Source organism: Phodopus roborovskii, unplaced genomic scaffold (assembly GCF_943737965.1).
Source record: "Phodopus roborovskii unplaced genomic scaffold, PHOROB, whole genome shotgun sequence".
Classification (NCBI taxonomy): Eukaryota; Metazoa; Chordata; class Mammalia; order Rodentia; family Cricetidae; genus Phodopus; species Phodopus roborovskii.
Window position 1 is genome coordinate 822,991 of NW_026126645.1, and position 14,450 is coordinate 837,440.

Sequence of the window (14,450 nt, forward strand, 5' to 3'; positions counted from 1 at the left end):
AAGAGAGCTATTACAAAGATACACCTTTGGATTTAAAGGGAAATATACAAATAATGAACAAACACCTAGGAAACAAAAACCTTAACAAACAGAAAATTCTAGGAGTAAAATTATTCCAAGTTTAAAAACCTACCTACCTGGGCCAGGCATTGGTGAAGCACACCTTTAATCCCAGCACTCGGGAGGCAGAGGCAGGTGGATCTCTGTGTGTTTGAGGCCAGCTAGTTCCAGGGCAGATTCCAAAGCAATACAGAGAAACCCTGTCTGTAACAAACAAACAAACAAAAACCCTACATAGTAGACATGAGGAGAGACCACACAAGAGAAGAAGAGTTCAATGAACTTGAAAATAATAGATTTATACAAATGATGAACACTGAAAAAAAGACCTCTAGGGCAGCATCAAGCTAACTAAATTATATAGTTACAATCTAGTTACATATAGTTACATTAGTTATACATAGTTATGATCTAGTTACATATAACTAGAGTTCTAAATGTAAAGGACATAAATTGGACTGAAAAAAATGAGTTTTTTTTTTCCCAAGCTCAGAGAAAAATATCAACCTATAAAGTAAGATGAACAATCTCTGAAGAAAGCCAGGTTTGAGCACACCTTTAATCCTAATGCTCAGCAGTCAGAGGGCAGCTGATTTCTCTGAGTTCTAGGCCAGCCTGAGCTAGTAAGCAAAGACCTTGACTCAAAAAATACAAAAGAAGGGCTGGAGAACTGTTCAGCAGTTAGAAGCACAGACTGCTCTTCCAGAGGCCCAGAGTTCAGCTCAACTCCCAGTACCCATGTCTAGTAGCTCACAGTCACCTATAACTATAGCCCCAGGGGATCTGATACTGTCTTCTGGCCTCCTTATTATCCACACACGTTGGATACATGCATACAGACATAAATATACACATAAATAAAAAATAAAAATAAAATAAATCAGTCTTAAAAATTACCTAAAATTATAGATCAGATATAAACACCTGATTAACCCAAAAGATGACTCAAAGGCGAAGAAAAGAAACAGATATGTGGAAATAATTTAAACACTGCTGTATTGGGCTGGAGAGATGGCTCCGTGGTTAAGAGCCAGGAAGCCTGGTTCAATTCCCAGGACACACATGGTACCTCACAACCGCCTGTAACTCTAGTTCCAGGGGATTCAATATACCCTCACACAGATATACAGGCAAAACACCAATGCATAAAATAAAAATAAATTACTAAAACACAAAGCAAAATTATTTGAACACAATTATATAAACATTACATTAAATGTAAATGGAATAAATTCTAATGAGCAAGTGAAGATTACCAGACTAAATCAAGAAAGTAAGATCCAACTTTGTACTCTTCACAATAGACCCACTTTAAACATAAAAATACAAATAGAAGCTGGGCAGTGAAGGTGAACACTTTTAATCTCAGCACTTGAGAAGCAGTTTGAGGCCAGCCTATTCTATAGTGTGAGTTCCAGGATAGCCAGGCCTACACAGGAAAAACTCTGTCTCTAAAACAAACAAATAAAAAAAAACACAAATAGATTAAAAATGAAAGATGGAAAAATATATCCATCATACCTTCATTGTGTGAAAGCTGAAGACACTATGTCAATCAAGGTGAAGTAAACTTTGAACAGAGGAGCATTATCAAAAACAAAGAAACACACCTAGTAAGAAGATTGTCTGAGGGCCAGGGAGATGGCTCAGCAGGCAAAGGAGCCTGCCACCAAGCCTTACCTGAGTTCTGTCCCTGAGATGTCACATGGTGGAAGGACAAAACAGATCATCACAAGTTGTCCTCTGATCTACATATACACATTGTGGCACACATGCACACAAAAATAAACAAAGTGCTTTTTTTTTTTTTTTAAAGTTGATTCATCAAGAAGATATAATAGTAAATGTACATACATGTACTTAGCTAGTTTTATGTCAATTTGAAACAAGCTGGAGTCATCAGAGGAAGAAGCCTCAATGGAGAAAATGCCTTCATAAGATTGGGCTATGGGATGCCTATAAGCTGTTTTCTTAATTAGTGATTAATGGGTGAGGGCCTAGACCATTGTGGGTGGGGCCATTCCTGAGTTGGTGGTCCTGGGTTCTATGAGAAAGCAGTCTGTGCAAGTTATGAGGAACAGACCTGTAAGACACTTCTCCATGGCCTCTGCATCAGCCCCTGCCTCCAGGTTCCTGTCTGAGTTCCTGTCCTGACTTCCTTAGATGTGGAGTATAAGCCAAATAACCCTTTCCTCCCCAACTTGCTTTAATCATGGTGTTTCATCATAGTAACAGTAACCCAAGGACAATATATCAAATAACTAAAATAAAACATGATGCAAAAATAGAAACAGTTTAGGGCTGGGCATTGGTGGTGCATGCCTTTAATCCCAGCACTTGGGAGGCAGAGGCAGGTGGATTTATATGAGTTCAAGACTATCCTGGTCTACAAGAGCTAGTTCCAGGACAGCCTCCAAAGCCAAAGCCAAGGAGAAATCCTGTCTCCAAAAAAAAAAAAAAAAAAAAAAAAAAAAAAAAAGGAAAGAAAGAAAGAAAAGAAAAGAAAAGAAAAGAAAAAAGAAAAAGAAACAAGTGGTTATTAGAAAATATTGAACATTAGGGGACAAACTATATGGTAGTGTGTGATGTGCAGATGTGAAAATCTGAGCTTGGATCCCTGCCATCCTTGTAAAAAGCTGGGTGCAACACACACACACACACACACACACACACACACACACACACACCTTATAACCCCAGATCTGAAGAAGCAGAATTCCAGATTCTTACTGATCAGCCACTCTGGCCAACATGGTGGCTCCAGGTTCGGTGATGAACCTTGTCTCAAAAAATGAGAGAAGACTGGCAGTGGTGGTGAGATCTTTAATCACAGCGCTCAAGAGGCAGGCCAGGTGCATCTCTTAGTTGGAGGGCAGCCTGGGTTTCACAGCAAGTTCCAGGACAGCCAGGGCTAGAGACCCTGGCAGGGATTGAGAGGGGAAGGGAGTGGGGAAGGAAGGGAAGGAGGGAGGGAGGGAGGGAAAGGCACCTGACTCTGGTCTCCACACATGTACACAGGTGAGTCCAACTGTGTACACAACTGAACATACATGCATATACAATATGAACACACACAAAAATACTAGACACTGATTCTTAGAAAAGATCAATAAAATTAATAAACTAACAGCTAAACTACTATTAAAAGAAAGACTCAACAGAAAGAGACTGTCGATTTCAGGCAGGAAAGAAAGATCACAAACGATTCCTCAAAAAATTAGAAGAAAATGAAACTCTTGGAAGTGGTTTGAGTCTACAACTTGTATGAATTAAACAAATTTCTGAAAAAACATGTTGGTAAAGCTGAACAAGAAAATGAAATTCTGAATCACTTTATGTCTGTTATATGACCAAAGTTGTAATTTTTAAGACTTATGTTAGTTCTGTGTGTGTCTCTGCAAGTAAGTGCACAAGCCCAGGTGGCCAACAGAGGGCACTGTGACTCTCAGAGCAGGAGTTACAGGCTGTTAAGAACCACCAGATATGGGTGCTGGGAACAGAACTGGGGTCCCCTGGAAGAGCAGAACATGTTCTTAACCACTGAGCCATTTCTCTGACCCCCCCTACAAAGTCATGCCAACCTAGGCATCTCAGCAGCTTTATTGGTAAATTCTTTCAAGCACTTATGATACAAACAACATTAAAATCCAGATTTTCTTAGGGCTGGGAATGCAGCTCATATAAAGTACTTGTCTAGACAGGCAAGGCTCTGAATTTGGAAGAAATTGAAAGAAAAAACAACCCACTAGATAAAAAACAAAGCAGGTATGGTAATATACTCACACACACCTGTAATCCCTACACTTGGGAAGAGGGGACAGGAGGATCATAGGTTCAAGGTCATCCTCAGATACAAGTGAGTTCATTGCCAACCTGGGTTACATGAGACCTGTAATAATAATAATAATAATAATAATAATAATAATAATAATAATAATAATAAAAGAACACGTGCACACACAATTCTTTCAAAATGCAGAGAGGGGAGAATCCATCTATGAAGTTGCCACATTGTTGACACCAAAAAACAGACAAGGATATTTTACAATAAAACTATGGACAAAATCCTCATATCAGGACATCAAGTACACTGGCTGAACAATCTTAGACCATCCTGCTTTAATCATAGAGACATCTCCACAGAGTCAGAAAAAGCATCCAACAGCATTCGGTCCCACAGGCACCAGGACAATGGCTCAGTCCATCTCTGGAAGCCCAGTATAAAAAGCTAAGCACAGTGGTACACACTTGTAACCCCACCTCCAGGGAGACAGAGACGCATGGGTTCCCAAGGCTCACTGCCCAGCCAGACCAGTGATAGACAGTCTCAAAAAAAAAAAAAAAAAAAAAAAAAAAAAAACAGTGCATATGACCTAACAGGTTCCACCCAAGGTTGTCCTCTGGCCTACACACACACACACACACACACACACACACACACACACACACACACACACACACGTGCACACAAACAAACACACAAATACCCCCTCAGCACCCTAGGAGTAGGAGGGAATTTCTTTGGCCAGATAAAACACATTTATCAAAAACCGAAAAACCAAACAAACCAACTATGTCTATCATTATGAAGATGAAACCAAACAAATGTTTTTCCCTTGAGAACAAGAATAAGGCACCTGCTGTGTGGTGGTGGCACACACCTTTGAAAAAAAAAGACATTTATTTATTTATTATGCATACAGTGTTCTGTCTGCATGCACACCTGCACTGCAGGGCAGAAGAGGGCGCTGGACACATTATTTTAGATGGTTGTGAGCCACCATGTGGTTGCTGGGAGTTGAACTCAGGAACTCTGGACAAGCAGCCAGTGTTTTTAACCTCTGATCGTTCTCTCCAGGCTGAGTGGCACATACATCTCTCCCAGCATTTAGGAGGCAGAGGCAGGAGGATCTCTGTGGGTTCGAGGCCAGCCTGGTCTACAGACGGAGTTCCAGGACAGGCTCCAAAGCTACAGAGAAACCCTGTCTCAAACCACACCCCCCCCCCCACACACACACAAAAAGAGTTGCTGTGGTCATGATGTCTTTTCACAGCAATAGAGACCCTACCTAGACAGCAGGCTACACTGATGTCTTAAGGAAGAAATCAGGATGGAGATGGGGGATTTCTGGGGATGGACTCTGAAAAATCAAAAGCATTTCAGGAGGAGATGGAATTCAGCAAGCTGTATTTAAGATCTGTGCATTTCAACCCGGTGATGGTGGTGGTGGTGATGATGGCACACACCTTTAATCCTAGCACTGGGGAGGGGGACAGGCAGAGGCAGGCAGATCTCTAAGTTTGAAGCCAGCCTGATCTACTGAGTGAGTTCCAGGAGAGCTGTTAAACAGAGAGAACCTGTCTCAACCCCTCCCGCCGACTCCTCCCGTCAAAAGATCTGTGCATTTCACTATACATAAACTATACTTCTAAATAACACCTACCTCACAAAGCTGTGGAATAGAAGAGGACATACAGGACCAGCAATGACAGGTGACAGTCCTGGACCCTTCACGACATGGCTGCATTGTGCAGCAGTGTTTATGAAGACCACGGAGCTGCCAAGAATGACTTGTGTTTGGTGGGATGCCACAGAAAGTGAGGAGGCGGAAGGTGAGGAGGGAAAAAATACAATGCCCTGTTATTTGTTGACTGAAAATGGCAGGCTACTTAGTGAAGGGTCACCTGGAAAGGAGCTGACCCAGAATATGCCAGACAAAAGCTCCATTGTTTTTCATCTACCCGGGAGGGCACTAGTCAAAATGCCAAAGCTGGAGCTGGAGAGATGGCTCAAAGGTTAACAGCACTGGCTGCTCTTGCAGAGGACCCAAGTTTGGTTCCCAGCACCCACATCAGGCATCTCCACCACTTGTAACTTCAGTTCCAAGGGATCCAGTGCCCCAAGGACACATGTATGCACATAAATTCATACAGGCACATACATATGTACAGAGAGAGAGAGATTTTAATCTTTTGGGGGAAAAGCCACAAATTTGCCCCACAAAAATTCCCACAGATTGTACTAAATCCTGTGACCCAGCTTTCAGTTTCAGTTAAGAACACTGACAGGTGAGAAATAGTCAGACCCCCGTATAAGGAAGAGCTGTGATGAACACCTGTCTTCCAGCTGGGGGGGGGGGAGCTCTCAACACAGGCTTAGAAAACAAACCCTGGTTGGGGGGGGCAAAAACATCTGTAGTTGAGCCACCACACTGAGGCCTGTGGCTGCTGCTCTCTTGAAAGGCAGGGGCCCCCAAACAGGGCTAATGAGAACACTCTTGCCTGCATAGACTGCTCCAAGAGAAAGGGATCTGGTGGTGGTGGCGCCACACCTTTGGTCCCAGCACTCGGGAGGCAGAGGCAGGCAAACCTCTGTGAGTTTGAAGCCAGCCTGGTCTACAGAGTGAGTTCCAGGACTAAACAGAGAAATATGGTCTCAGAGAGAGAGAGAGAGAGTGGATGGGGAGGGGTGAGATTTATGCCTACAGTGGGTGCTAACTAGCCCCAGAGAGGTGAGCCATGAAGGAGGAAGAGGGGGGTGGGACTGGGGTCCTCTGGCTGTCAATACTTTTTGTGGATTTATCAGCCATGGGAACATGGAGCCAAGAAATCATATTGTTTTCCCTCCAGCTATGCGGACATTTGTGTCAGACCTTTGCCTGAAGCTGCTGGGAAAGCAGGAGCCATTACTGTCTGAATGAGCCTGGTGTTTCGGAACTGCAGGCACAACAGTCATCCCTGGCTTCTGACACTTGGATATGTTCCACATGTAGTCCCTGTCTTCAAGACATGTGAAAAACAGCCATGATTTCATTCAAGGCAATCAAGGTCCTGAGTCCCAAGTTCATTATTCCACCGCTAAGCTGTTCCCCATGTGGCTAACAGACACGTGACAGGAAAGAGTTTCCTAAAACCCCCAGTGCCCCCCACCCCTGACCTCAGCACAGGAAGCAGACTGGCCACACCCCCAAGCTTGAACTATAGCGCTCTCAAGGCCTGGTGTCCACCAAGATTACCAAGCAGCTTCTCTATGCCAGGCTTTGCCATCTATGAGCATGATTTATTTTTTCCAATAAGAGAAAGATATAAGACCCTCTGAGCAAAGTATGCCTAATATATATCACAATATTTATTTTTGGTGGAGTAATAGATCGGTCTAGCGGGAAAGCTGGAGAAAAGGCATCTTGTGAACACGGATGTAAATCAGTCACTCGGAACACCTCGGGGAATCTATATTCTCACCCCCTGCTAACTCTACTGTGAAATAAACAGCCGACTTCTTTACAGGCCCCTTTTTATTTGTTTCTTGTCTAACACTAAAGACAGAGTTAAGGATGTGAGGCCCAGGAAGGAATTGCTTCTCTAATGCCCAATCTCCCGAAAGACTGGCAAACCAGAGAGAAAGTAGAGACACATCGATCTGCAGGTGTTAACAGGCGGCTGCCTGGTCAGGAACCGATGTGGAAGTTCTAAGGAGTCAGAAGGGTGTGGCTGGGCAGGAGATACGAGTCTCCTGAGGGATGTGTCCAGTTCTTACAGCTTGTCTCCATCTAAGTCAAATGAACCTCACAGCCAAGGCAAGAGGGAAACAGAGGGAAGACAAAAAGTATACTCAATAGATCTGCAAGCCAGCTCTTTGAGACGAAGCCATTTTGATACGAGCCATTCCTAATATTAATTATCCTATGCATCTCCCAGACTCCTATTCACATGCTACAAAGAACACAATGCCTTTTAATTTTCCTACCTGTCCCTGGTACCAGTGATGATAAATCAGAGACACAGAGAAACCACATATGACTAATGAACCAGCCTACTAATGAGGAGCAAAGACCATTCACCAAGATGACAACATCACCTGTCACAGCCAGCAATATCCTGGAGGCTTGGGGTGGCAGGCCCCAAGGGTAGAGGCAGGGACATGTCTTGCCAAGCCAAAGGCACTTTGGGACAATTAAAAGCATCCTCCAGGTGCCTGCTATCCAGGCAGGAAAGAGTTCATTCACCTCCACCCCCTTCAAATTAGCCTTGGAAAATTATTGATACTTTAAGCCAACCTCTTGGGTGGCTGAGCCATTAAAGCCCTTAAACCTGGCTGGAGGTCCCTGTCAGACTCCTTGGAAATCACAGGTGCTCTTGGGGCAAAGATCCAGACTCAACTATCAGCAGCAGTAACTGTTCATTTACAGATCTCTCTCTCTCTCTCTCTCTCTCTCTCTCTCTCTCTCTCTGTGTGTGTGTGTGTGTGTGTGTGTGTGTGTGTGTGTGTGTGTATTCGTGTGTGTATAGTGCATCTTAAGAGAGGGTGCTCATGTCCATGTGTGCATGCATATGGGGGTCAGAGGTCAATCTCACGTTATCCATCTTGTTTTTGCTTTACCTCTAAGGGCAGCAATTCTTTTTACATTTCTTTATTGTGTCTATGGGAAGGGGTGCAACACGCATGCCGTAGCACCACAGTGAAAGTCAGGGGACAATTTATGGAAACAGTTCTCTCATTCCAGCATGTGAGTCTCCGGGATCAAAGGCAAATTGCCAGGGCCTGGCAGCAGGCGCCTTAACATGCCTTTTTTTTTTTATGACAAGGCTGACTGGCCAATAAATCCTGTGGATCCACCTGTTCCTACCTCCCCATGACTGGGATAAGAAGGACACAGCACCGAGCTCTGCTTTTTGACACAGGTTGTGAGGTTCAAACTCCAGTCCCAAAGCACTTTACCATCTGACCAATCTCCTCAGCTGTCTTAGTTAGGGCTTCTGTTGCTGTGAAGAGACACCATGACCAAGGCTACTCTTATAAAGGACAACATCTAATTGTGGTGGCTCGCTCACAGCTTAGGATTTCAGTCCATTGTCGTCATGGCAGGACAAGGCAGCTCGCAGGCAGACACGGTGCTGAAGAGGTAGCTAAAAGTTCTACATCTTACAGGCAACAGAAAGTGAACTGCAATACAGGGTGATATCTTGAGCATAGGAAACCTCAAAACCTACCCTCCCAGTAACACACCCTCCAGCAAAGTAATACCCTACTCCAACAAAGCCACACTTCCTAAGAGTGCCACTCCCTATGAGCTTATGGGGGCAATGACATTCAAACTGCCACACCAGCCCAATATACAGATCTTGAATTGAAATTCAAGTGTCTGAGCCAACTAAATGTCTCACCAGATCCAAGTACTAGGGCAGATCCATGAACACGGCAGTAAACAGGGAGGCAGGGGGAAGAGAAGAACTCTCTGAATTCTGGTCCATTGGTTTTACCACGTCAAGATCAAGACCTAGAGCACAATCAGATTGGAACCAGACTGCTGTGAGGTGGTGACACACGAGAGCCCAGGGCCAGCTGGACAACGAAGCAGAAACCAAACCCAGGTTCTTTTTGCCCAGACAAGCACTTCAGGAAGAGGAACCAGAAGGAACGGTCCTTTCTATAATTCGTCCAAAAGTAACATATGGGCTAGGAGAACCCAAAACCAGTGACCAGCATCACGACTCTAAATTGCCCATTCCACTTGACAAAAGCCCCCTTCATGGGAAGAAGGGACCCACAAGGTTTTTCAGATCATCAACCCACCATCATGAACCAGAACAGTGTAAATTCTTTCCCTGGACTGTGATGCTAACAGGGTGCCCATTCCCAACTCTTACATGAAAGAAAAGGCTGAGTTTGAATCTGCAGGCCATCCACCAATGATCAAGGACTCCCATTCCTTACCAAACATGTCCAACCCGCAGCCCTCAGGCTGTACATGTCCCAGGACAGCTATGAATGCATCCTAATACATATGTAGATGACACCATACCACAATGCGATAAAGCATGTGGTCCTTGGGTCTGGAAAAAGAAGTAGTTAACAAGCTTGCTCCCTTTTGTATTCTAGCCAACATCTTTGCCCTTCATGAGCACAAGCTGTAGAGCCATTCAACCCCATCTCCCAAGTTCAATATGAGTGCTGGGAATAACTAAATTAGTCAACATTTAGGTAGCTATTCACGTGTACGAGCTAGGGATACAACAATATCCATTACCGCCATCAAAACCACCACCGCAAGATTACACTTGACCTCATAGGAGTAGGATGTGCAAGAATGGAGAAAGTTCATTTGCTAAGGTGTCCCTGATGGTCATGAAAAGCCAGAGCTGGACCAGCGTCCACCAACAGCCTATCGCCTCTTTTTCATCCAGTCCTATAGGGAGGTCCAGGCAGGAAGGGACATGACTTGCCCAAAGACGGATGGCTGGCAGCTGAGACACCGACCCTTGTTTTCGGTGTTTCTAAAACCAAGAGAGGTGACAAAGTATTTCCTGACACATGGACAACTACAACCTGCAACGTCGACCCATCTTATCAGCACAGGCTCCGTACCCACATTCATCTCTCAAACCTGAATGTTCACAGATACATTTACTTGATCCGGACCCAGTGTCCAGTTTCTATCCACTCCCATCTATCACCCTCTCAGATTCTGTCCTGATGTTTATTTTCACTTTAAAAATCTCATCTTATAAGAACAGGGCTCTTTTTATCTGATGCTAGCTTTCCTTCTCGTTGGGTCAAATCAATCCATGTCTGGAAATAAACAAATGCCATGGTCCTTTTTTTGGAAAACAGGCACCTTTAAAATGATTCACCCCCGGGCATGACACAGAGACATTGAAGGAGAACCATGAATAGAAACTTCCTGCAGTAGTCCTATGGATGCCTCCTCTGATGGGACAGCAGGGACAGTCACCATATGTTAACTTCTAAAAGACCCCACCTACCATTTTCAGGATAGAAACATGGTGCAGGCTTCAAAGTCAAGTAGACTGAAAAGACCACAGGTCCCCAAACATAACTGTGAGTATCACTCTGAGGAGCTCACAGTCTCCAAGACAGAATCCTGAAAGCTGTGGAATAGCAGTTGCAAGGAACTCCTAGCATGCCTCCAGCTATACCAAGGGTGTAAGGAGATGACACATCACAGCTCCAGATACCTGGCAACAATGTAGCCCTCCTCCCCGCTGTATTATTTCACACCCACCTGCAAAGCATAGAGTTCTCACACCTCCTACCAGCCCCAGTCACTGCAGAAAGTTGGAACCCCAGCCTCTGCTAGTAACAAAGGCTGTCTCTGCGTGGACAGAGCCAAGTTCCCCTCCAGCAGCCAGGCTCCCCGCCCCCCAAAATCAGGGAGATTCTAATCCAGGCTTTCAGAAGAGTCACTGTACCTCTTCCACAGTAGTGAATTCTCAATCCTTTTGGAGATCTTTTTGACAATTTCTTGGCAGCTCTAGGCATCCCATAAGAAATGGCATACATGCATGCAATGTATGTGGGATTGGTTTCACTGGGGGCTGCAGCCCACCAAGGAGGCACAGAAGACTGCAAAGGGGGCCTGTTTTAGGAAGCAGAGAAAGGCAAATGGCACAGGTGAACTGGGCACAAGACACAGCCCCCTAACAGAAAGAGGAGAAATGATGTCTCTTGCTTAACTATTGCAAATTCCAATCTTTGATTAATCTTGTTGAGTGACAGTTGGGAAACAGAGTTGCTCATGTGCACACATTGAGTGCTGCACACACCAAGGACTTAGCTTCTGCGTGACAGGACAATCATGTCCTGTGATTGCTTGTTATGAGTCTCAAACAGGGCTCTGCATGGCACCTTTAGGTACCAGCATACATAAAATGGTGGTGAGGTGGGTTCTGGCAGCCCCCACAAAGGAAGAGGGTAGCGAAGCCCTCCAGTGGCTCTAGTAGCTCTTGGCAGGGGAGACCATAAAGGTGCTGCCTTCTCTTTCTAGAAATGGAAGCAGGCCCTGCTGGCTTCCTGCAGTAAACTCAGAGGTCCTGACTGAAGCAGTGCTCTCCTTCTGGGTCCCCAGGAGGTAGAGAGCATCCTCTTCTTTCTAGGGAAGAGACCCTGGCCCACTGCTTGCTCACAGCCCCCTTGTGGCCTGGGGGTGTCACTGCAACACCCTCTGCAATACTGGCCACACATCTCACACAGGCCACTCTTAAGCTGGGGTGGGGCAGAAAGAACATTCAGGTACCGATGGCTTCTTGGCAACTGCCTGCAAGCCATTTCCAGGCTGTGTTTGTTTTTGATGTCTTAAATTAAGACTGTGACTCAAAGTGATCCTTCTCAATCCCTCTGTGGTCCAATCCTTACAGGGAACGAGTCCAAGACCCACCCCATTAAGCCAATAACCTCAGAGCTTCTGTAACACTCCCACCGCTTTATTGATCATTCCTTCCTCTTTCGCATGCAATTATGTACAATTGTTGCAAAGCTCGATAGAAGCAGTTAGCAGGAATGCTGGACATCTCTGGTTTGCAAGATGCTAAGAGATCACAAAATAGGACATCAAATACCTCCCACATCTTGGGTTTCCACATCCTGCTGGAGCTTGGGGGAAGACTCACAGACACAACACAGTGAGGGAAAATTTCTAGTGCCTCCTTTCTGTACAAATGCAAACTAAGGACCTAGAGTCCACTCCTCACTAGCTGCCAAGCAGGGGAAAGCGTGGAGCCCATTAGGGCTGGGGACTCAAGAGGAAAGATCCGTCTAGAGGTTGGGAAGGGGTCATAAGCTAAGGCCCTAGTTACCCTAAGTATGCACCGAGGAGAGAGTAACTTTGTAGAGGCAGTGGGTGTTACAGTGTGCCTGAGAGTCTCAGGTAGACCAGGAGCCAGGAGGGGTGGGGGTTGGGGACGCTTGCAGGAGGAAGTCTTGGCGGGAGGTGTGTGTTGGGTGCTTACCTCTTTGATTTTCTCGCGCTGAGCTCGCACTAGACTCTGGGACTCCTTACTCTCATCAGTCCTTGTCCCCAAGACGGGGTGTCGAAGGCGGCTTCGGAAAGCGTTGTAGTCGAAACTGAACTGGATGCTCTTTTCCCGTGGCCTGAGGGCTGCAAAGCTGTTGCGCTCCTCCCGGGTCCTGGTGGGGCGGGTGCGCTGCAGCCACCCTTTCCTACGGAGGGCACGGACCAGGCGACCGGGATCGTCTTCGCCCGGGGCCGGAGCCGCGGGGGCAGGGTTGGGAGGCGACTCTTGCTCAGACACCGGGTGGTGGCCGGCGATTTCGGCCATCACCTCCAGGCCGGGCTGCTGGGTCCGCGAGGCCGAGAAGAAGCGCTTGAGGCGAGAGGAGTGGGGCAGCAAGAACAGGGCGCCAAAGCACAGGGTGACGAGGCCCGAGAGGAAGAGCAGGAAAAGGAACTTCTGCGGCAGCCGTAGCCCCCATGGCGAGGCCGGGACGAAGCCCGGCACTTTCCTCACGAGCATCGCGGCGTGGCCAGCTGCAGGGGGCTGTCAGCTCCGCAGGGGCTCCCGGGAGTCCTCAGAATCCTCAAGGGTGGGAAGCGGATGAGGTCCCCGGACAGGACTGCGCACCCCGAGGCCGCCGCTCTGGGACCCGCCCGAAGTTCAGGGAGTTTGGAGCGAGTCCTCCCGAGCGAGGGCGGGGGCGCGGCGGCCTCGGCGGGGCCCGGGCGAGGGGGGCTGCTCAACGGAGCCCGGGCCCGCCGTGCGCTGCAGCCTGCCCTCCGCCTGGTCCACGGAGCCCGCGCCCTCCCGCGCCTTCCCGCGCCGGAGCTGTCACATGCCGTCCGCGACGCCTTAGCAGGATGCGCAGGGGCGCACGCAGGCCCCGACCCGCCCGCACCCGAAGTTTCAGCCTCTGGAGCAGTTTGCAACGGGAGCCTCCGGGGCTGCAGCGCGAGCACCGATCCTAGAGCGCGCGCACGGCTGGTGGTGACTGCGCGGGGCCCGGCGACCCGAACACGTCCACAACTTTGCTCCGCCGGGCACAGCTGCGGATCCCGAGGTTTCGCGGGACCTGGGGGCTTCAGACACTCGCTCAGGCAGAGGGATGCCCGGAAAGCGCGTGCGAAGCCTGTAGCTGGTCTCGATCAGCCCCGGGCTGGTAGGCTGACGCTGCGCCCAAGAGCGCGGGCTCGGGCGCCGCAGCTCGGGAAGGCGCGGGTCTCCCGCTGCGATCACCTGTTCCCGGCCCCGCGGCTCCACTCGCCGCGCAGCCTCCGCCGCCGCAGCTCTCCAGACGGGCCGCGGCCGCTCAAGCTCTCACTGCGACAGCGCCGCTGCCCCGCCCCCCGCCGGCCACGCCCTCAGGCCACGCCCACACGCGCGCCTAGCGCCCTGCCTCTCCGCCCGCGCGGTGCCGCAGTATAGCCAATAGGGAGCCTAGCATGAAGGGGTGGGTGGGTCCTTGCCTTGGCCACGCCCCCGCTCCCAGTACTGGCGCTGCGCTCCCCCATCCTGCTGGTTCCAACGGTCCAGCTGCGCGCTGTGGCAAGGGCGGGGTGCAGAGCGAAGCGAGGTCATTGGCTGCCTCTGAGGGATCACCATTGGGCCATAGTCACCCATTGGTTTCTGCCCAGCAT

General features: G+C 47.9%; 1 protein-coding gene across 1 annotated transcript in view; it reads right to left on the reverse strand.

Moving 5' to 3' along the window:
* Positions 1-14,132, reverse strand: part of Man1c1 (mannosidase alpha class 1C member 1) — a 134,314-nt gene extending 120,182 nt beyond the window's left edge. The window contains exon 1 of the mRNA XM_051173778.1: positions 12,808-14,132. Coding sequence (XP_051029735.1) covers positions 12,808-13,332 — 525 coding nt within the window. The 5' untranslated portion in view covers positions 13,333-14,132. The remainder of the gene's footprint in view (positions 1-12,807) is intronic.
* Positions 14,133-14,450: the final 318 nt, after the last annotated feature.